Raw genomic sequence first — 24,012 nt, 5'->3', positions numbered from 1 at the left:
CAGTTCCTATTTAAAATATATTTAATGCTAATCTGTAATAAAGTAAAGCATACAACTTGACTGAGTGCCTAGCTGTAGATGTCATCCTATTGTGGACCTTTAAGCTCTATTTTGCAAAACCAATGGAACCAAAGGCAAAATAACAAGGGATGCTGAGGCTGCCCCTGGAGCAGAGAACCCATCTAAGGCCCAGCTTCAACCACCGTATTAGTTGGCCATACACTGTTACATTTTTTCCATAAATTGGATTTTAAATTTGATATAAACATTGAATAAAATAAAAGTCTATTGAAACACGTTTCATTAATATTGCACAACACTTTCAGGTATATCTTTCAGGTCTTTTTTAGTCGTTCCTCCTGCCCCCCGCCCAAACCCCTCCCCCCCAAAAAAAAAACAACAACCTGCCTTTGGTTTAAAATTTCAAATTCTGTGCCTAGAAATAAAGCCAGGTATTGCAAAAATGTAGTTCAAGAACCTTACATGTGTGTCTATATATACATACACATATAGGTAATGATTTCTCTCATTCAAACTATACAAATGCAGACTTGCAGTGGTTGTCACTGCCTAAGTGTCTATACAATGAATGTACATTTATACAGATGTTAACAGATTATGGATATACTGTACATTTACACGGCAATCACAAATTAGAAAGTGAAACACACACACACACACACACACACTTAACTGGATAGCAAATCCAACACCAAACTTCGGATGTTTTTATTTCCGTTTCTATTTTCAAGGAAAGAAACTTTTTTTTGTGACATTCTTTTTACATTCGCGAAAGATCATATAGAATTTCACGATTGTCTTTGCTTTAGTCTGCTATTAAAGTTGGGGTTTATGGTCTTTGATCCAGTTTTCTACTGATTGATTAGACATGTTATTATAAAGTAGCATTTCCTATCACCTGGGTGGTTTACGGAAAGGCTACCCTGCAAGAGTGCTGCATGGTTATATGGACCCTTCTTTCAAAATAAGTAAGGGTTAAGTAATATCAGAATAAAAGAAAAGGTGATTCTTGTACAGATTCACATTCCAGATCAGTGTCCCATTACGAAACGGTGTAACTGATGGAAGATTACTGTGCATACATTGAACAGCCAGGTTCAACAATATGTAAACCTACTCACAACATGCCAAACTAGTAAATACTTAGGATAAGGATTTTATTGTTGCACAATATGGCCCTACAAAATCATAAAAGATGGGAAATGTCAACTTATAAAAACAAATAAAACAGAAAGGACCGGCACCGCTGTCTTGTATCAAAGCTCTTTTAATAGCACCAAAGTGGCAGCAGTGACAGACTGCTGTTTCGGTTTACACCTTTATCAAACTGCTCAAAGCCATTTGGCTTTGAGCAGTTTGATAAAGGTGTAAACCGAAACAGCAGTCTGTCACTGCTGCCACTTTGGTGCTATTAAAAGAGCTTTGATACAAGACAGTGGTGCCGGTCCTTTCTGTTTTATCTGGACTGCACTTCCCAGGAGGCACTGGGGAGAGACCTTGGGCACGCTGCATACTCTTTTTTGGAAACGGTGCTCCCTCTCTTTTGTTTATGAACTTATAAAAACAACACATGTATAGCAGGTTTCCAGGAAAATAGCAAAGACAATCCCTGCAAAGCTCATCTACGAGCCATCTACAAGACTCATCGGTAAGCCTTAATGGTATAAAAGAAGAATTTTAAATACCTTAATATTGCTAGTAACAATGGCTATTCTGTTGTTCATTACATTCTTGTCTGTTTGCCAATAAACTGCTCTATAAACAACCAAGACAAGCCTTTCCCTATCAGACACTGTGAATAGGTTGACTGCTTTATCATACGCTTGGGACATACAAGGCAAGTGACTGAGTCCATATGGTGGCGGAAGAGAGCAAATGGGGAAAGGGCCTTGTCAAATAGGCTTCTTGATCAGTGGGCACTTTAAGGACAATTTATAATATTTTTGTCACAAGTATAGTTATCTTTTAAACATAATGTTTGTTTAAAAGAAAACTTTGTGGGGCTGAGAGTAGCAGGCATTAGTTTAGTTGTTTTCTTGAAAAGCCATTATAAGTTTATTTTGCTAACATAAAACAATGTCACATTATGAGTGAATTCCAAAGAACTTATTATGCAGAAAATGGTCAGCGGTCTCACACACACACACACGCGCGCGCGCACGCACGCACGCACGCGCACACACACACACACACACACACACACACATATACTAAGGCATGCATTGGGTACAAGAAGGTGCCTGTAGTTACAGACAGGGCCCAAGTAGGAGGCTAAGGTGCTTTGCACAGTATTTTTGTATTAGCTTAAAGCCAAACTGTCGTAAGTTTAAGTCATTCAGACAAGAACAGGTAAAACCTTTCTGGGATGGAGTAGATCTGAGTAAATAAGCAATGCAGTTATTTCATTTATATAGTTATTCACACAAAAAGCTCACTCTTCTTCCCCTTCTTGCTGGTTGGATGGTCAACTCTTCCATAATTGGGTTCATGAGTAAATTAAGATTAACATCATATTCATTTACATTTGCTTATTATTCTTTAAATATGAACAATAGCCCTGGTCCATCAAGATATGGCATGACGTTGTCTTCGTCCCAAAATAAACTGCTACAGGATTTAGCTGTCTTTTTGCGTTCTGTGGTACCAGCATATTACGTAAGAAAAAACATTGTTATCTTCTGTCCTGTAGACCTGGACCTATGCAGAGACCCTCATTTTCTGTCTGCTGGTTCCAGTAGATGGGAGGTAGGTCAGCACTGCTATCCCAAGTACCAAGACTGAGGAAGAAATAGGACAATGCGAATGTTACAATGGAAATACATAACAAAAAGATAAACTACGTCTATATGTTCACTGTTAGTTACGTATTAAAAACAACATAAAGTGTACTAGAGACAAATGATTCCCAATAAAATATACATACCTAGGGCTTTCTCCAGCCTCCTCCAGCCTGATCGATCCCGCGGCGTCCTCTTCTTTCTCTCCCTTCGCCTGGTATTGACCCCCCAAAAATCTGCCAGTTGGGGCCAGTCGGTGCATGTACACTCCGGCCAGGCATGCTCCCATGTCTCGCTCCCATCGCCAGGAGACGTGAACATGAAAGGAGTGCGCGCATGGCCAGGTCGAGCCTGCGCAGTTGGCTCTGGAGGACTTTCCGGGGCTAATTGCGGGCGAACAGAGAGAACGAAGAGGACGCCATGGGAGGACGCTTCCGAGGAAGTGTGTTATTACATGATTCTTTATAATATCTTCCTGTATCTCCCTGCCTCTTATTGTGTCAAAACAACCTGGTTGCATGTTATCATGTTTCCCTATCATCCCCAAATAAGTTTAAAATGTAAACAAAGTTTAAAAAAAAATGCATGTGATACAGCAAAATTACTGAAGCAACAAGTCTAAAGGTGCCAATACACACATCCATTTTCCTATTCAATTCCCTGCAGATTCGTTTACTGTGATCGAATTGAGTGTGAATAGATTCCTTTAAATTTTCAATTTGATGAATTCTGACCAAAAATTGATCTAAAGTGTCGATCAGACAGGATGGAAAATCTAGGTCGCTTGGGGGTGGGGAAGCAGCAGCAGACCATTGGCGCCCCATAGCATTGCATTGCATCGAACAGGGCAGTGCCTTCCATAAAACATAAAGGACTGAGAATACATCAACGTCCAAGGAGAAAATTGTTCAATAACTTATCAATTAGGCTGCTCAAGAGTTTGCATTGTCTAATTTTAGGTTTAGTCCTGCTGATGATTCCCCTAAAGTTAAAGGGTCCCTAAAGGGAAATTTAGAGAAAAAGTTTTTACGTTACCTCAGTAAAGGTAATCTAGAGCTTTCCTCATCTCCCTCAAAATCACTGTTCCAGCACTGGTATCCTCAGAACATTTTCTACAAGGACTTGCCGAATATGTTCATCCCATTTGTGTACGAGCGCAACCACACTGTGTAGGTGCACTGACTGCCTGTGCAGTAGCATGTTCTTATTCCCTCTGGAACATCCAGTGACTTACCTCTACTGAGGTAAGTATCTAACTTTTTTGTTTTTAAAAGGGATTGACAGCCATAATATCACATTACCGACTGCTATGTGACTATTTACTAGTCTACATCATAACTCTGAATAGCAGATTCCAATGTAATCATAAATGTGTCCACTGTAATAAATCTTATCTCAGCCTCCCCAGCTCTTTTCTCCGCTGAAATTGCTGAACCTAAATAACCTCACCACTAATTCTCTGTTTGACAACCACCAATCTTGATGACAGAGGTGCCAAGCGTATATTGGACCTACAGCTGTGTGATACTCCGTTTGTTTAATGCCTGATGAAGCGGGATTGTGCCCGTGAAACACGTTGCAGTTGTTTTGTGGAGTATGTGAATAAATTGTCTGTATCTCAAGCGACAGCATTATGTCTATTTTTGAGTGGCCAGTCCACCACCGCCACTCTAATATTTTAAACGTTTTAGCATATTTTATCCTTTTGGCGCCTCTGTACATCCACTAATCTTAATTCCGCTCCAGCCATGCAGCCAAAACTGCCCTACTCAAAGTAACAAACGACCTGGCAAATGCTAAATCTAAATCTACTCTATTTTCATCCTCCTAGATCTTTTTTCCACTTTCAACACAATGGACTGCCCTCTCCTTCTCCAAATCCTCTCATCCATGGGCATTCAGGGTCTTGCTCTCTAATGGCTTTTCCACTTATCTCACAGAGAGAACTCTCAGAGCCGCTAACTCCGGTACAACCTCCTCTCCACGACCCCTCACTGTTGGAGTTCCCCAAGGCTCATTCCATGGACCTCTCCTTTTTCTCGATCTACACTTATGGTCTTGGTAAGCTCATCAGTTCCTTTGGCTTCCAATATCACCTATACGCAGACTATACCCAAAACTTCCTTTCCACACCTGACTTGGATACTTTAACAGTGACTGTCTCAATGCAATCTGCTCCTTCATGTCTTCCCATTTTCTAAAATTCAATATGGACAAGACTGAAAAGGTAATCTTCCCACCTCACAAATCAATGTCGCTTCCTGACGTCACTATTTCTGTTGATGACACTTCAATAACGGCTGTCCCCCAGGCTTGTTGCCTAGTGGTTATACTGGACTCAAGTCTCTCATTCAAACCACACATTGACAAACTATCCTCCTCTTGTCGCCTCTACCTAAAAAACATCTCCTGCATCAGCCCTTTTCTTACACAGGACACTACCAAACTTCTGGTGCATGCCCAGATTATTCCACGACTAGACTATTGCAACTCTTTACTCTGCAGCCCCCTCCTGCTAAACATTTAGCCCCGCTACAGTCCATCATGAACTCTGCTGAACGACTCATCCACCTCTCCTTCTGCTTCTCCAGCCCTATCCCACTCTGTCAGTCCCTTCACTGGCTGCCAGTTACACAAACGATACAATTTACAATCCTTACTTTCGCCTACAAAGCTTTCCACAACCTTCTTATCTAAATAAACATATTTCCAGATACCATTCTACACGCAAACTCCGCTCTACTTAAAATATTATCCTGTCTTCCTCTCTGGTAACCTCTTCTCAGTCTCGCTTACAAGACTTCTCTCGATCCTCTCCTTTCCTCTGGGACATCCACCTTCAACACATCCGCCACTCACTCACACTTACCTTTTTTAGGTGCAATCTGAAAACTCACCTTTTCAGGCAAGCATGCTCTCCTACCTAGGACATTTCGCCCACTGACCACCATTTCTACCATCTCATACACAGCTTCCCTTTACCTACTGTCCTATCCCTTAAACCTTTAGACTGTAAAGGCCTTTTGGCCAGAGCTCTCTTCCCATTTTGGCTCACAATGCAGTGTATTGTGTGTGTAAAAATCTGTAGTTGATTTATTCACTGCATCAGCATATAGTCATACCCTGTATGCTGTTGTACAGCACCAGGGAAGATGCTGGGTCTATTTAACCACTTCGCCATATCTGGACGCATATATCCGTCCAGATAGGCAGTGGTGCTGCTTTTTTGAATGTGGCCATCTTGTGGCCAAATAGTAAACTGCACCCACATACCTGTATTGAATAGAAAAATACATTATATTACATCTAAAATTGGCTATTTACCTCCCAAACTAAAATTACCTAAATACATTTTTGTATTAAAAAAAAAATAAAAACAATTACAATTAAAAAAAAAAACTACATAAATAGTTACCTAAGGGTCTGAACTTTTTAAATATACATGTCAAGAGAGTATCTTATTAATTTTTTTAAAATTATAAGCTTGTAAATAGTGATGGACGCAAATTGAAAAAATGCACCTTTATTTCTAAATAAAATATCGGTGCCATAAATTGTGATAGGGACGTAATTTAAATGGTGTAATAAGCGGGACAAATGGGCACATAAAATGCATGGGTTTTAATTACCGTAGCATGTATTAATTTTAAACTATAATGGCCAAAAACTGAGAAATAATGATTTTTTTCCATTTCTATCTTAATCTTCCTGTTAAAATCTATTTACAGTAAAGTGGCTCTTAGCAAAATGTACTACCTAAAGAAAGCCTAATTAGTGGCGGAAAAAACGAGATATAGATCAATTAATTTTGATAAGTAGCGATAAAGTTATTAGCGAATGAATGGGAGGTGAACATTGCTTGGATGCATAAGATTTTCGAAGCTGTAGGCTGAAGTGGTTAAATTATTATTATTATTATTAATAATAACCTAAAAGTAATGGTTTTCAGAAGCACCACTGGGGGAACAAAATCCAGAAACATATCTTATGCAAAGTTCACCTTTGGTAAGTTTGCTTTGCTAAGGGTAAATGAGGCCACCTTAGCCTAGAGAGCTCAATATTTCAGTTGTCAGGGCTCCCGCAACACTCTGGATACATGGAGTACATTTATGATGATATCCTTATAAAATATTTACTTTAACTATCAGCTTTGCACATATATACATAACACAAAGATCTGAGAAAAAAATGGAAACAGTAGAGAAGTTATTTATCTGTACAGGCTTTGAGTACTATGTTAAATATTCTCAATGCTAGCTTGTACAGTTATATTGGGCTATTACAACTTATCTCCAGACATTTTTTGATTATAAATAGAGAAGTAATGTGTATGTGCCCCTGGTTTTAAATTCCATCTGAGTCACAAATGGTGGCTCTCTAACTTGGCAAGCCTGAAGTTCTGCTAGAGCCTTATCTGCCTATAGTTTGCATGTCCTCCTTACTTTTGTGTAGCCTTTTTGTGTAGCTCTACTTTAGTTTGTTCCCTCAGTAGGTTAACTTGCAGGTTAACCGGTTCCAGCAATCCTCCCCCTGCAACTGGCCTAAGACTGTATTAGGAACATTAGACTATGAAAATGGTAATGGCATTATATTGTGAGCTCCTCTGAGAGGCAGTTAGAAACACGATTAAATATTCCGAAGTATCAGTGTTTATAAATGTATAATAATACTTACTTTCTATCATAGTGACTCCTGGAGCTCTAACCTGAGTCCTAAATCTTTCCGGATGTATAGGGAAAGTAAGATCCAAAAACCTTATAGAAAGTCTACTGCTTTGTTCATCAACAACAATACTTTATGCTTACATGTATCCCTATTGGAGAGCTATCAGTACTTCACATTACCAGTGACACTTGTCTCTGTGACATGAATTTATGAAAATATTCCCATAATGGGAACCGAGATGCCAATGGGAACATCTTGATGCTGTGGACAACGCAGGTGGCCACCATGAGGCAAAGCACTACACTGCTCCTTCCCTTTTACCTGGTGCGATATTGATTCTATTCCTCATATATACATGGAATTGCATTGTAAAATGCGCTGAAATGCATTCAAACATGCGTAGTGATTTCACAACTAATTGCAACACATTGATGGAAATATTAGACAGTGCAGTGTATTTTGATGCCCCTCTGCATTATTATTATTGTTATTATTGAGCATTGTGTTTTCTAAACACGGATGGTATGATGTAGATGGAAATGAGGCCTTAGCCCCAAAACAGTTTTAAATCTTTCTCAATCCATTCAAAGCTACAAAAAGGTTTTTCCTGGAGTTTTATTTTAAACGTTTCTGACTAAACCTATTAACCACAATAAATGGCCAGCTTGTCTTTTTCACATCACTACTGTAAGTTAATAAAAAAAAAACTCAGAATAGACAGGTGTTTTAAACTTCAGTTATTAGTCCTTTAAACATTCTCACATAATATGCTACAAATGGGGCTGATTCAGTTAGTACCGGTACAAGAGATATTAGGTACATTTGGGATAAAGGCTAGATCATAGTTTTATCTTATTCTCTTTGGTGTATGGAAATCAATAAACCGGTATTCAAAACAAGTCACTGTCATTGAATATTTTGGCAGTCCAGTTTGTCTTTATTTATTTATAATTTCCTTAAAATGGCACAAGTCGTGACTTAAGCTTGATATTGTATAGTAGCTGTGATACGATCAGAAAATAATTGGCTGCAGACAATAACAATTTTGCTTTCTTAAATTACTGTATTATAGTTTATTGTACAACACAACATTTTCCTGAAGCCTCCTGAAGCTTTCTAAAAGGGTTTAAAGATTTTTCGCTGAATGTTGGAAAGAAATGTAAAATGAACTGTGATAAGGTTGTCAGAATAGGAGATCTTTTCTAAATCTGTAGCTTTGTTCATCAGAGAACTGACGTTTATAACTGTGGTTTCCAACTTTTATCTAGCTGTAACACATCAAGACTGTAACGATTGTGGAATTCTCTCCGTGATCAGCGCACAAGACGTGCGCTGACACTGCGGAAATCCTCCACAAGCGTGTAATTTGAGGGAACCCAGCAAAAGGTGCAATGCACCTGTAGAGGGAAATTCCTGTCGGCAGCTGGAGCTGTGGAGTGCAGAGGAACAGCTCCTCTGCCCTGCCACAGACGCAAGACAGGAATTGCACGAAGGGAAGAAACGCAGGGCAAAATAGCCCTGAAGGAGAGAGAGCAAAGCGACAGAGGGTATGTGTGTGCACCAATCTAGTCGCCAACCCGCGACAGTGCACACACAACCATGAAGAACAGGAAAGAAGGCAATCGTCAGAGATGGCGATTGCTAACAGTGACACAAGACTGAATAAGCACAGATGAGAAATGTATGTATGTCCACCAATCTAGCCGCCACCCTGCGACGGCGGACACACAACAAAGGAAACCAAGTGAGAACGCAATCGCAAGAGAAGCGATTGCGAAAGAGAATGAGCACAGGGACAGATTGTATGTGTGTGCACCAAACTAGTCGCCAATCTGCGACGGTGCATACACAACAGTAGATATGAAGTAGGAACGCAATCGCGAGAGAAGCGATTGCCAGAGGTGACACAAGGCTACAGCAAGGCAGAGCACGAGAGTAGCAAAGGCACAGCAAATCATACAATGTGAAGATAAGGAAAATAACAAACGCTAGCTAAACGCGAACACCGCACTCATTCGCAACAGTGCACACGTTTATGCGCGGCCTCCGCGTGATAAGCACAACAGAGACAAGCATGCCTAACTAACCACCGACAGACAAACATGAAACAGAGGACGCAAGCGCTTGCTTAACGGTTACCTCACCGAGCCTCCAGCAAGCGTTCGTAGCAGACAAGACAGATACACGAAAACAGGAATAAGTGAGAGATAGGATCCACAGCACTAGCGTAAGAGGCTAGTGCGACCCAGGAAGACAGAACAGAAGGATCCACAGCACTAGCGCAAGGCGAGTGCGATCCAAGCAAGACAGGCAGATGAGATGGCTGGTAGCAACCGCTGCTCCAGCTATACTCCAAGAACAAAGATCAGAACGACTTCCTGTCGACCACCGCTGTGACAGGACAATCGCAACAGACAAACAAAACAGATATGCAATCCTAACTACACTAGGGAACCTGCCTAGTGCAGTCCCAGGAATTACTCTAGGCTAATATTCAAACAAAGAGCAAGGCTGACACTCCAAGAGTGTTTCACAGGACTAACCCTTATGACCAGCCCAGATCTGTGATATCACATGGTATATATAGAGCAAGCCTAAAAAGGATGTGGCTAGGCAATATGCATGACAAACGTATGCAAATTCCTCAGCAGCAAGCTGCAGAACTGACAAAAGGTCTCTCTTCCAGAGACCTGCAGAATGCAGACCTGAACAGTGGTCAAAAAGCTGCCTGCCTGCGCAGGCAGCCGAGCGGATCCTCACAAAGACAAATCATTGTCACTACTGTCACACACTATAACAATGCATCAGCATGCGGTACATGCTGATAATATTATTGTATCACAGTTAGCAAGATATAAAACAGTAAGAGTTTTCTCTTTAATACTTTAATACAGTTGTCTAGCTAAGGTGAGTTGGCTCACAAAATTGTTAGTCTCTCTGGATCAGAGCTGTTTGGTCTGATGTTGATATTGTTCCACTGGAGCTGAACTGGAGCTGGACAGAATAAGGCTAGGTTCACACTTGCGATGGGGAAAGGGCTACTGAAAAAAATGCTGTATAAATGGTTCCATGCATCCAACTGGGACATCAGTTTTGCATGGCCCAAGAGAAGTACCAAGAAATGCCTAATAGACATTTAATGCAGTGTCCCTCAAATGTGACACCGATCAAGCATGGAGAACAATTTTCAGTGCCTTCTGTCCAGGTGATGATGGCGACTTCTAGTGCTGGCCTCCGCTGTTACTGACTTACTGTTGGCTCGCACATTCCAGCATGCTGCACACAGAGTTTGCATTGTCTGTGCATCTCAGTATGCTCCTAGGCTCCTTATGAGAATCACTGTTTCCATTTAGTACACAGATTTCTTACAAAACTGTAGCAGTAGGATATTGTACCATGTCAGGGGTAACAACTTACAAACTTCTGTGTATCGCAAACCTACAAACCGTCCCACATACCTAAAATATGACAGTTTTCATCCCAAGCACATTAAGCACTCTATAATTTACATCCAAGCTATAAGGTACAACCGGATTTGTTCTGACAGGATGGACAGAGACAAGCACCTGGATTGCCTTAAGAATGCTTTCATTAAACAAGGTTACAGTCCTCCTATGGCCGAGGCCCAAATCAGGAAAGCCAACATCATCCCCAGGACTGAACTCCTGAAATATAAGCAAAACCAGAAAGAGGATCGTGTCCCTTTGGTTGTCACCTACAACCCACACCTGGAAATCTTAATGTATGATCTTCGTGTTACTGCCCTGAAGGGTGGCTTCAAAAATGTCAAATGATCGATTAATAGCAGAAACAAAATGTATAAATTGGTTCATAGCGGTGGACAAAGGCTTGAATATGGACAAAAAACCTTTTTATATTGGTATGAGGCTGATGATATTTAATGCCAAAACTCTTTCTCAGCCTATATAGCTGAACTTGTGAACTCAGAATTTACGATGCCTCTGTGACAGTCCAACTCCCAGGTTTGTGAGCATGGTGTAAACAAGGATTCTTATCTCAGCTAACAACCTTCCACCCCACCACCCCATTTAGATGTTCTGTTTCACTTAAAGCGGACCCAAACCAAACATTTTTTTAATTCAACATATTTAGTTGCACCACTCTGACACATACAAAGATAAATAAACACTCCTTCAAGCCTATGAGAATTTCAGTGCATGCTTTTCACCCGTCTCTTTTCATAACTAGAGTTATACAGGTGGCAGCCATTAGCAATTCCTCCTTTGCCGGACACCACCTACTCCACCAGTCTGCCGAATTCTGTCCCGGCAATATGAAGGGAAGGGAGGGCAGTGTTCTCCCCAGGCTCTTTTAGCCGGGTGCTCCACCCGGCTAGATTTGGTGACCACCCGGCTGTCATCAGCTCACCTCCTCACCACCTCCTATGCTGTAAGCAGAGTTGCCCTGCATTTTCATCTCGACCCACCCGGATACTATATCATGCCACCCGGCTGGGAAAAAATTCTGGGGAGAACACTGGAGGGGTTCCTCCAATAAATGTAAAATATGTTATATTTGTCATCATGCAGCTGAAAAAAGGCTGCTATTTATTATTATAATTTAGAAAATAGATATTTTATTTCTGAAATCTTGTATTTTTAATTTGGGTCCACTTTAAGGCATATTAATGACATGTACAGTGGGTTGCAAACGTATTCGGCCCCCTTGAAGTTTTCCACATTTTGTCATATTACTGCCACAAACATGAATCAATTTTATTGGAATTCCGCATGAAAGACCAACACAAAGTGGTGTATACATGAGAAGTGGAACGAAAATCATACATGATTCCAAACATTTTTTACAAATAAAAAACTGCAAAGTGGTGTGTGCATAATTATTCGGCCCCCTTTGATCTGAGTGCAGTCAGTTGCCTATAGACATTGCCTGATGAGTGCTAATGACTAAATAGAGTGCACCTGTGTGTAATCTAATGTCAGTACAAATACAGCTGCTCTGTGAGGGCCTCAGAGGTTGTCTAAGAGAATATTGGGAGCAACAACACCTTGAAGTCCAAAGAACACACAAGACAGGTCAGGGATCAAGTTATTGAGAAATTTAAAGCAGGCTTAGGCTACAAAAAGATTTCCAAAGCCTTGAACATCCCACGGAGCACTGTTCAAGCGATCATTCAGAAATAGAAGGAGTATGGCATAACTGTAAACCTACCAAGACAAGGCCATCCACCTAAACTCACAGGACGAACAAGGAGAGCGCTGATCAGAAATGCAGTCAAGAGGCCCATGGTGACTCTGGACGAGCTGCATAGATCTACAGCTCAGGTGGGAGACACTGTCCATAGGACAACTATTAGTCATGCACTGTACAAAGTTGGCCTTTATGGAAGAGTGGCAAGAAGAAAGGCATTGTTAACAGAAAGCATAAGAAGTACCGTTTGCAGTTTGCCACAAGCCATGTGGGGGACACAGCAACCATGTGGAAGAAGGTGCTCTGGTCAGATGAGACCAAAATGGAACTTTTTGGCCAAAATGCAAAACGCTATGTGTGGCGGAAAACTAACACTGCACATCACTATGAACACACCATCCCCACTGTCAAATATGGTGGTGGCAGCATCATGCTCGGGGGGTGCATCTCTTCAGCAGGGACAGGGAAACTGGTCAGAGTTGATGGGAAGATGATAGAGCCAAATACAGGGCACACTTGGAAGAAAACCTCTTGGAGACTGCAAAAGACTTGAGACTGGGGCGTTGGTTCACCTTCCAGCAGGACAATGACCCTAAACATAAAGCCAGGGCAACAATGGATTGGGTTAAAACAAAACATATCTATGTGTTAGAATGGCCCAGTCAAAGTCCAGATCTAAATCCAATCGAGAATCTGTGGCAAGATCTGAAAACTGCTGTCCACAAACGCTGTCCATCTAATCTGACTGAGCTGGAGCTGTTTTGCAAAGAAGAATGGGCAAGGATTTCAGTCTCTAGATGTGCAAAGCTGGTAGAGACATACCCTAAAAAGACTGGCAGCTGTAATTGCAGCAAAGGTGGTTCTACAAAGTATTAACTCAGGGGGCCGAATAATTAAGCACACCCCACTTTGCAGTTATTTATTTGTAAAAAAAAAAGTTTGGAATGATGTATGATTTTCGATCCACTTCTCACGTGTACACCACTTTGTATTGGTCTTTCACGTGGAATTCCAATAAAATTGATGCATGTTTGTGGCAGTAATGTGACAATTTCATTGGCTCCTGACCCTGTCTATCAACGTAAGCAGCTCCCATTGGCTTACACTGATAGGCAGGAGCTGCTTTTATTGGCTCCTGACTGGCTCACAGGAACAGTGGGTTGTTGAGGTTCCCGGTGTGCAGTGTGGACGGTGATTGCGGCGGGTATGTGTGGGACGATTCGTCGGTATTCGTCATTATTTCGCCATTTCTTGTAGCAGTCCTTAAGGGGGCAGAGACCACTGGTACTTAAGTGGTTAAATCAGTTTGTTTCTCTTTCTGGGTCAATTGAAATTGGCACAGTAGGAAAAATGTATTGATCATCACTACATTGGCGATAAACGATGTTTGCCTGGAGTAACATTTGGAACCTTTGGTTCATCGACTAGATGTATTTCAGCTGGTAAGGGTCTGAACACACTAGAGCACTTCTGTACACTTCTGTGCTGATTTCAACAACACATGAATGTTACAGACTGCCAAGCATTAATGAAAAATGTGCGCTAATGTGTCCAGACTGTAAGACAACAACCCCATTTTTGCTGCAGTTTTTATCGCACATCAGCCCTATGGCATTTCTATTAAATGCATAAGTGTGCTTGCACTTTCATTTAAGAAAGTATCTGTTATGATCACGTCTGCAGCATGTACTGCTGGCTGCAGTTTTACTGAAGACAAGCAGTTTTTGATGTCATTACATGCATTTGCTTGCATAGTTTGGTTTGCACTCAAACTAGTTGCTGATTCCATCTGCAGTGGCTCTGCAGTTCTGGCTAGCTCAGGATTGAATAATTACCATTCATCTGTGTGGGAATCTGCATGCCTGCTCCCATTGGATGACCTTAGTATACAGATCTGCTTCCTGCAGGGCTCCACGGGCTATCATAGTTTCAGATCAGTCTGTTACTCTGTCTCGCTCCCCCCTCCCCCCCCCCCCTGTTCCTAGTCTGTGTGGACTGCACTGACTCGTGCGCAGGGGTCAGTGAGTCCTTCTAGTTCTGTTCTGTTTATCAGTAATTGTTACTTTGCTAGTCTTGCATCATATATCGGTTCATCGCCAATATACAGTATATGCATACTAGCGTGTTTGTTATTTTCCTTGTATTCGTGTTACGTTAATACATCAGTGTCGCTGATATATACGCACTCAAACTGTGTATATCCTGTGTTCAGTCAGTCAGTTTCCAGCACGTTTTGGTAGGTTGCGCGTATCGTGATCACCCGTGCTTAGCTTGTTCAGTCCTGTTCCTGTTACCTTGCATGGATTGCGCTCACTTCTGCGTAGAAGTAGCGAATCCTTCCTAGTCCTGTTCCTTGTCCTGCTCCAGTTCTTAGTTAGTGTTCCTTGCTTATGTCATATATCGGTTTATCGCGGATATATACATATGTCAGTCAGTCGTTTGTAGTTTCATTGATAGCTGTAATCGTAATACGCTAGGAAATCATACCTGTTGTATATTTGTGTCTATTACGTCTGCCTTCTTTGACTGTATTTTCCGACTATCCTGTCCTGTCCTTGTGAGGTACGCCACCGCTGCAATCGCATTGGCTGCCTCATTTTAGTCTGTCTTGTTATGAACGCTTGCTGTCACTTAAGCAGTGACTAGTTAAGCAAGTGTTTATTTTGTTACCTGTCCTGATCTTTTGAGTTCTGGTTTATGCGCTCAGCGCTACCTTGCGCTGAGCCACGATAGTGGAAGGATTGTTTGTGGCTGTTTGGATCTACGCCTGCTCTGTGCGCCACATCTCCTGTTGGAGTCAGTCCTCTCCTCCACTAAACTAGGGATATCCTGGTTCCTTGTGCTAGCGTGTGTACCTCCTTCACGTCAGGATATACACCACGTGCTGACTGTGGAGAATATACCACAGAGCGTAACAGTATCTTAATTTAAAATAAAACAAAATTACAACTAAACTGTTTGTATTTGTTTTTAGATAAAATGGGTGAGGGACAGAACCTCTTGGGCTTTTACTGCTGTCAGTGCCCTTGTTGTAGAGATTTCTTCTCACTGCCTGTCCATGAGATAAACGCATACATTTGTCTTTACTGTTTTTCAGACATTTGTTCTTTTTGACAAAAGAATCATTAGAAGATCTATATTGACAATCGTTGTCTCTTTAAGAGCCACAAGGCAACCCATGTGGGTGGATACCTTATCTGGCCTTAATTTCTGTGTGTGTTACTTTTAAGCTACAACTATGACTATGGGCGGATTACAAGCATGAAATTGAGTCATTTGCTTTACACTGAATGCTGTTTCTGTATTATGTGATTGAGGCCTTGTTCACATCATAAATCGCAATCTCTGACGCCAGGGTGTTGCGATTTTGTTTGTGATTTTTTTAGCACCTCTCGGCGCTTACCTGCGCATTGCGATTTTTTGTAAAGCTCTTTTCTAAGCGTTTTTGCAGAGAGATCCGTTTTTTCACTTCCTGACATCAGTCAAGAAGTGAAATCTTTCACCCAGAAATGAATAAATACAATGTATTTTTTCATGAAAGCGCCGGGGAAACCGCTATACAAAATGCTTTTTCAAGCGCTTTGCGATTTCCCTATACCGTCCATTGGCTGAATAGAGTACTGGTTAAGGGCACTGCCTTTGACATAGGAGACCAGGGTTCAAATTCTGGCTAGAGTCAGTGCCTATTCAGTAAGGAGTTCAAGGCAAGACTCCCTAACACTGCAGGGTGGCCTCTTGAGCAGTGGCTGCAGCTCTTGAGTGCTTTGAGTCCGACAGGAGAAAAACGATATATAAATGTTTGGATTATTATATTCGGATTATATTGAGGCTAATTGCCCCGAAAATGGTACAGGTCATGCTTTGGTGAGCGGATCGGAATCGAACCACTCATATGTGAACACTCTCATAGGGAATCATTGCACAAGTGCTTTTAGGGCGATTTTAAAAATCTCCGGCACTTAAAAAAAAACGAAAGCGCCCTTAGTGTGAACAAGCCCTGAATAAAGATTGCCAATATTGACATTACACAGTGCATGCCTGAGCCCTGGCAAGTTGAGTACAGCACCTGTGAAGATCTTGAGGAGGAGGTCGAGCGTTTGGATCCTTTTTGCTTTTGCTTTTTGTTGCAGAGGAAAAGAGAGGCGGAATGCAAACACTTTCAGTTGTCACCAGAATGAAAACTGGGACAAAAAAGGTTCTAATGGGGCTATTTATACTTATGACATCTCTTAAAAAATGGATTTTCCGTCTTACAATTGAAATAATCTGCTGTAAGTGAATGAAAAATGCCTTAACAGAGAAACAGCAGTATAAACCTGACACAGGATGTACTTTTTCCCTTACTTAATCCAAACATAAAAAAAATGTGTGGAATTCCACTAGATTTTCCAATAGCAAAACATGAAATCTTTACAGGTAGGTGGAATAACAATTTATAGAGCCATTGGGAGTGAAAGGTTTATTTAGACTTATTTAGACTTCAGAACAAGCCTGTTGCCAGAACATGACACCACTCTGGAGCCAAAGCTGGCAAACACTGAGCACTGTAATGCCTATTAGCATCACTAGTTCACCTGTTCTCACTTACTTGTGGTTGATATATGCTTCCAGGGTCACGCGGACCAAGTCCAACAAAGGATCGGCTTGCTGGAGGTGTGCTAGGGGCGGAGTAGGCTGAAAATAAGAAAACAATTAACACCGCTCTAAAATATATCATATGCAAAGAATGATGTTAAAGTGAACCTGACCCAAGTAAAATTATTTCAAATTAGCTGATGGCCCGGCATTGCCCGGGTATGTATTTGGCTGGTGTTCGCTCTGCCCACTTTTTCTAACACACAATGGCCTCAATTCACTAAGATCATGAAGGAGATAATAAGGCAAGAGAAAATTTACCTCCACACAGTGAGAGAGTTATCTTATCTCTTCATCCCTTAAGTTACCTCCTCTGTAGTTAAGTTACCCCCTCTGTAGTTAAGTTACCTCCTCTGTAGTTATTTTCACACGCCTGTCTTTACCTTTAGAATTCTGCAGTTATTTTAAGGATTGAAGAGTTAACGTAAAGACAGAAGAGTTAACTTTAGGTTTGCCTGAGGTAAAATGTTTCCTGAATACTACATGCCTTATCACCATGGTGATAACTGTAGAAACGTTATTAAAGACAGGAGATAAGCTTAGTGAATTGAGGCCAATGTTGCGTGATTGAGTAACAAACATCCAAACTTTCACATTTATAATATTAGTGAGATAAACACAAGATGTACCTGCAAATTAATATTACTTACCTCACCTTCAGTTCCTTAGAAGCTCACCATTTTCTTCTTACAACAATTGCTTCCAGTTCTGACAAGATTTTGTAAGAACTGAAATATATCAGTTGCTGTCAGTTATCTATCAATTGCAGTCAGTTATAACTGAAAAGACAACTGATGAGGAAGGTAATGTCCATGTTTCTTTATGGCACAAGTGGGCAATATAACAGTTTAGCAGTGTGCTGACCAGGAAGCTGTTACAGGGTAATAGCGATCTTCAAAATGGAGGACGGAGAATTCCATTGATTGCAGTGGAAAAACAGGACGAAGGAGAGGAGTAAGAGATTCATAGTAGAACACACGGGAGGTAAGTATTTTGTGCATATGTTTATTTGACTTAGAATTTTCAGTTCAGGTTTACTTTAACATATTTTCACAAAGAGAGAAAATGTTATATTTTAAAGAATATTATTAAACAACAATTCATAAACATTCCATGTAAAAAATGATAGCCAATTTATACTGTGAACGATGTTGAAGGTATGAAAGCATAAAACAATTAGTTGAGAAAACAGCAAACCCTAAAGCTCATTTGAAAGCAACTATGGCATCTGTCTTGTATTGGGAATTAAAGAAACGGCAGCGGCAGATAATTTGCCTTAGTGAATCTGAAATATTACGATCATAGAACATTTTATTGCACCATGTCATTAATAATCTGTAAAGCACAATGGCCTCAATTCACTAAGCTTATCTCCTGTCTTTAATAACGTTTCTATAGTTATCACCATGGTGATAAGGCAAGTAGTATTCAGGAAACATTTTACCTCAGGCAAACCTAAAGTTCACTCTTCTGTCTTTAAGTTAACTCTTCAATCCTTAAACTAACTCCAGAATTCTAAAGTTAAAGACAGGCTGTTAATTAACTGCGTGTGAAAATAACTACAGAGGAGGTAACTTAACTACAGTGGAGGTAACTTAAAGAGAAACTCCAACCAAAAATTGAACTTTATCCCAATCAGTAGCTGATACCCCCCTTTTCATGAGAAATCTATTACTTTTCACAAACAGACCCTCAGGGGGCACTGTATGACTGATATTGTAGTGAACCGCCTCCCACAAGAAGCTCTGAGTACCGAGGTACTTCTGGCAGTTTCCTGTCTGTGAACCTTGTTGCCTTGTGGGAAATAGCTGTTTACAGCTGTTTCCAACAGCCAAAAAAAGCCTGCAGCAGCTACATCACCTGCCCACAGTAAAAATGTCACCAGGTGATAAATGTCAGAATGTGAATCAGGGATTTAAAAGATTTTACAATGGGCAAACACTGACTAAATCATTTATACGTAATTATTGTAAAAATTAAGCACTTTTCGATTACATTATTTTCATTGGAGTTCCTCTTTAAGGTATGAAGAAATAAGATAACACTCTCACTGTGTGGTGGCAAGTTTTCTCTTGCCTTATTACCTTATCTCCAGCATGATCTTAGTGAATTGAGGCCAATACGTCTATTAAAACTATATATATACACATATACATATATAAATGTATGTATATATATATATATACTGTATATATATATATATATATATATATATATATACATACACATATATATATATATATATATATATATACTTATTAAAATAATGAATGTAGAGTTCTACTTGATCAAGTCCACTAGGAAGTCTGTGACAAAAGAATAGTTCAACAACATTCACATAACATAATAACCTACACTGTCAATACAGATTTATAAACGTGTATACAAGTATTTGGTGACTACCTCAGACCACAACAGGTACTCACTTGGAGAAGTGGGTGAAGAGGTACCCCCATCAGATGCAGTGGTGGATTTGGTGTCGGAGGGCAATGCAAGACGGGGCATTCCTGGTGGAGGTGGGGCCAGCATCTGCGTGGAGATATAGTGACTCGCAACCTTCACCTGGCCACTCCCATTCAACTAAGAGAGCAATTGAGTGGAAAGTAAAAGCAGTAATAGTCTTGGGCATATTCCCAAGGGGCACAATATTTCTAAAGAAAAAACTTAATTTACAGCCTAAGTCCAGGCAAAATACAAAATCTAGAAAATTAAATGTATATGTCTTGTCAGCATTGCAGTCTTTTTCGGACTAAAAAGGTCAAAATAATAATTTCATCATTGTATGACTAATGTTTTAACTGTTACCTATTCCAAACCTCCTAAACTCTGAGACCAGAGGCGCCAAAAGAATAAAATAGACTAAAATTGTTAAAAATTGCTTGGAAGGCAGCGGTGGACTTACCTCCTAAAAGCAGACACATTAACTGTCAGTTTCGAAATGCACAAATGTATTAAATACTCACCAAAGTGTTGCAGTGTGTTTCACAGGTATGATCCTGCTTCTTCAGGCAATAAAAAAGGAGGATAAAACAGTGAACAGTCAGGGATGCAGATGCACCAGGCGCCTCTGTGCAACCCTGACCGTTCACTGTTTTATCCTCCTTTTTTTATTGCCTGAAGCAGCAGGATCATACCTGTGAAACACGTTGCAACACTTTGTGGAGCATTTAATAAATTTGTGTCATTTCGAAACCGACAGTTTATGTGTCTGCTTTTAGGAGGTACAGTAAGTCCACTGCTGCCTTCCAAGCAATTTTTAACAATTTTAGTCTACTTTATTCTTTTGGCGCCTCTGTTTACTACATGCAATACTTGTGTCCACCCTGGGTGGAGGGGTGGACACAAGTATTGCATGTAGTAAACAGAGGCGCTACAGAGAGCGACTTCTTAATCCTGAGTAGGGACAGGTCTAATCTCCTCACCTGCATATACAGTGGTTGCCTATGAGGTAACCCTGGTTTGTGAGTATCCTATTTCTTACTCTTTGAATATACATCAATTACCAGTGCATACTACACTATATTGGGCTCTCTGCCCCCCCCCCTCCCCCCCTTTTGTATTTCCTATAAACTCTGGGACCAGACATCAGTGGCTGCTGAATTTACTACAGTGGTGTCAGACCTGTTGCTGTTATATTGCAAATCATATCTGGAGAACAGTGTGATGATTCTGCATGAGTCACTCCCCTGAGAAGCCCTCAGAGGCCAGTGTTGTGGCTTACGCAGCCTCAAAACCCTGACCCATTCCCAGACTGAAAATAAACGAGCTGCCTGCTAGCAGCTCTTTACAGTCCTTGGCCTAAATTACCTTGTTTGAATTAAGAAAAGAACCATGGGTACGTGACCTAATTAAAAATCAAGCAATGTATGTACTGTATGTGGCTGCTTTACTGCAACTGAAATGTGTTGCAATAGATTACAGACTTGTTAGGGTACATAAAGTTGTTTTCCTAGACTTAGGCTATAAGATAATATATGAATATATTACAGAAAACAATATGTCTACAATTTAAAAAATATTATACTTGAAAATGTTTAATATGTTACAGTTATGTCCTCAAAGAGTTTGCTAGAGTTTCTATCAAAGCATTATATGCGGCTTTCATTTTGCATGCTTACCGGGCCAGGCTGCTGAGAGGATGCATCACAGGCAAGGGATACCAAGTCTTTCAGGGGATCCTGAGGGTTGAGGTGAGGGGGGTAGCGGATAGCTGTATGTTGAAAGTAGGTGGAGGCAGCCTGGGGTAGTAGTGAGGAAGGTGGGAAGTGTAATGTTGTGGAGGTATGGGGACTGCGGGCAAGGCCTAAGTAGTGCAGAGGTAATGGTAAAGAGGTAGGGAGAGAAAAAGAGAGGGATAAAATCACAATGAGAAAATATGAGACACTTAACAATAAAGGCTGATAAAGAGAAATATGTCCATACATACTGTAGGTTGTCACTGAGACCTCACAACCACGGTATGATGTACTCAGGAGTATATCTGAGCATTATTCACTCACCACTGTGCACAGCTATAACCGGCCTGTGATGCTGGGTAAAGCCACTGATTCTTGGGGATGTGTCTTGAGGAGATGGACTGTGAAATGGTGATTTATCCAATTCAGACTTCTTCACAGTGGGAGACATTCCTATCCAACCAATTACAATACAGAAAAGTAATCAGGTATGATAGAAGAGTCTTGCCAAAAAGAACAAATGTGTTATAACCAGAGGTCGAGTCGGCGTGAACGCGGGTGGACGACGTCCACCTGTTTTTTTCAGAGGTTGGAGGACGTCCACCCTAGCATGTGTGGAGGGAGAGAGCGCAGAGAAGAGATCATGGGCACAGCGGTGAAGGGGGGACGTCTCCCCCCCCCTCACCTTGGGGCTCCCCCTTCCTCACTCCCCCCCCCCCCCGAACTAAAATTTGCGTGCGGCTGGCAGCGCGCGGGACTTACCTCCATCTCGTTCCAAGCGCCGGTTAAGTAGTGATGTCCGGTTCATTTGAGCCGGTTCTTTCCTGTGAGTTGAGTGATCCAACTCATCACACTGAACCGAATCAGTTCAGTGGATGAGACAGGAACTGCAGCTGAACACAGTGTACAGCTGCAGTTCCTGTCTCATCCACTGAACTGATTCGGTTCAGTGTGATGAGCCGGATCACTCAACTCACAGGAAAGAACCGGCTCAAATGAACCGGACATCACTACTTACCCGACGCTTGGAACAAGGAAGAGGTAAGTCCCGCCTGCTGCCAGCAACCTGCAAATTTTAGTTCTGGAGGGGGAGAGGGAGGAAGGGGGAGCCCCAAGGTGAGGGAAGGGGGGTACGTTCCCCCTTCCCTGCCGCTTTGCCCACCGATCCCTCTTCTCTGCGCTGCCTCCCCTCCTTGTGGGGACATCTAACTACCTATTCTGGGAGCACCTATAGACCTGACTATACTGGGGACACCTGTAGACCTGGCTACATATACTGGGGACACCAATACACCTAGCTACATATACTGGGGACACCTATACACCTAGCTACATATACTAGGGACACCTATACACCTGGCCACCTTTTCTGGGGACATCTATACACCTGGCTACCTATTCTGGGGACATTATACACCTGGCTACCTATTCTAGGGACAACTATAGTCATGGCTACTTATACTGGGGACATCTATAGACCTGGCTACCTATGCTGGGGGTACCTATTTTGGGGGAACTGCTGTCAGATTATCTGTATTTTGGGGAACAGCTGCCAGATTATGTGTATGTTAAGGGAACGGCTGCTGCCAGATTACGCGTATTTTGGGGAACTGCTGCCAGATTGTGTATGTTTGGGGGACCACAGCTGCCAGATTATATGTATTTTGGGTGTTACGTGTATTTTGGGTGATCCGCTGCCAGGTTTCGCATATTTTGGGGAACTGCATCCAGATTGTGTGTATGTTGGGGGAACTGCTGCTGCCAGATTGTCTATTTTGGGGGAATCATTGCCATATTATCTGTATTTTGGAGAAACTTCTGCTAGATTACGTGGTTTTTTTTGGGTGAAATGCTGTCAGATTACATCTATTTTGGGGGTATACACTACGGCAGAGCTCAAACTTCCTCGGCAGACCTTTTACACCACTTCTAAGGTCATGTATATTTGGCCCCACCCATGACCATGCCCATGTTATGCTTGACCACGCCCATTTTTGGCGTGGCGCAGGGGTTTTTCGGGTGAGTTTACTCACCTCTTTTCCCAGGACTAGACCCCGGTTATAACTGATGGATTTATGCACTATGTGTAAATGTGACCTTGTTATTAACCATGACACTTCACCTGACTGTGAAGGGTTAAAGATGTGTACATTACACCTGATTAAAGCAACTTAGATAATGGTGTCGAAAATAATAATTTAATTGCCATTTTATTTTCAAGTTACAACCTCCCTCACAACACCCCTCCCCTCCTGCCACTGTCATCCGCCACATGTCAGCGCGCATGGAAGCCGTGCTCCCCGCTGCGCTAATGCGACCGCATGCACACGCGCACCATGCAACACGCACACACGTGCTCCCCCTGAACCCGTCCTCCTCCTGTCCCAACGGTGCCACACATGCGCAGTAGCGCAAAAGCACGGACTCACGGACAGGACAGGATGCAGGGACACAGGGGGTTTATTATATAGGACATACCACTGTCATCTTCCTTAGCACTTTACAGAGTACATAGTCATGTCACTGACTGTCCTTACAGAAACTCACAATCGAATCCTACAATAATCATA

At 41.6% G+C, this 24,012-nt stretch overlaps 1 protein-coding gene across 1 annotated transcript; it reads right to left on the bottom strand.

Moving 5' to 3' along the window:
• Positions 1-2,413: 2,413 nt before the first annotated feature.
• Positions 2,414-22,250, bottom strand: LOC137517373 (nuclear factor 1 C-type-like). The gene is made up of 6 exons (XM_068234440.1): positions 22,205-22,250; positions 21,767-21,895; positions 21,386-21,570; positions 19,694-19,847; positions 17,221-17,306; positions 2,414-2,798 (listed from the first exon to the last, which is right to left on the bottom strand). The coding sequence occupies exons 1-6, from the start codon at positions 22,248-22,250 to the stop codon at positions 2,781-2,783; spliced, it is 618 nt and encodes a 205-aa protein (XP_068090541.1). The 3' UTR covers positions 2,414-2,780.
• Between the last annotated feature and the right edge of the window lie 1,762 nt (positions 22,251-24,012).

This window comes from Hyperolius riggenbachi, chromosome 1 (assembly GCF_040937935.1).
Source record: "Hyperolius riggenbachi isolate aHypRig1 chromosome 1, aHypRig1.pri, whole genome shotgun sequence".
Lineage (NCBI taxonomy): Eukaryota > Metazoa > Chordata > Amphibia > Anura > Hyperoliidae > Hyperolius > Hyperolius riggenbachi.
The sequence above is the reverse complement of the archived record's forward strand: the minus strand, read 5'-3'. Positions and strand labels throughout refer to the sequence as shown.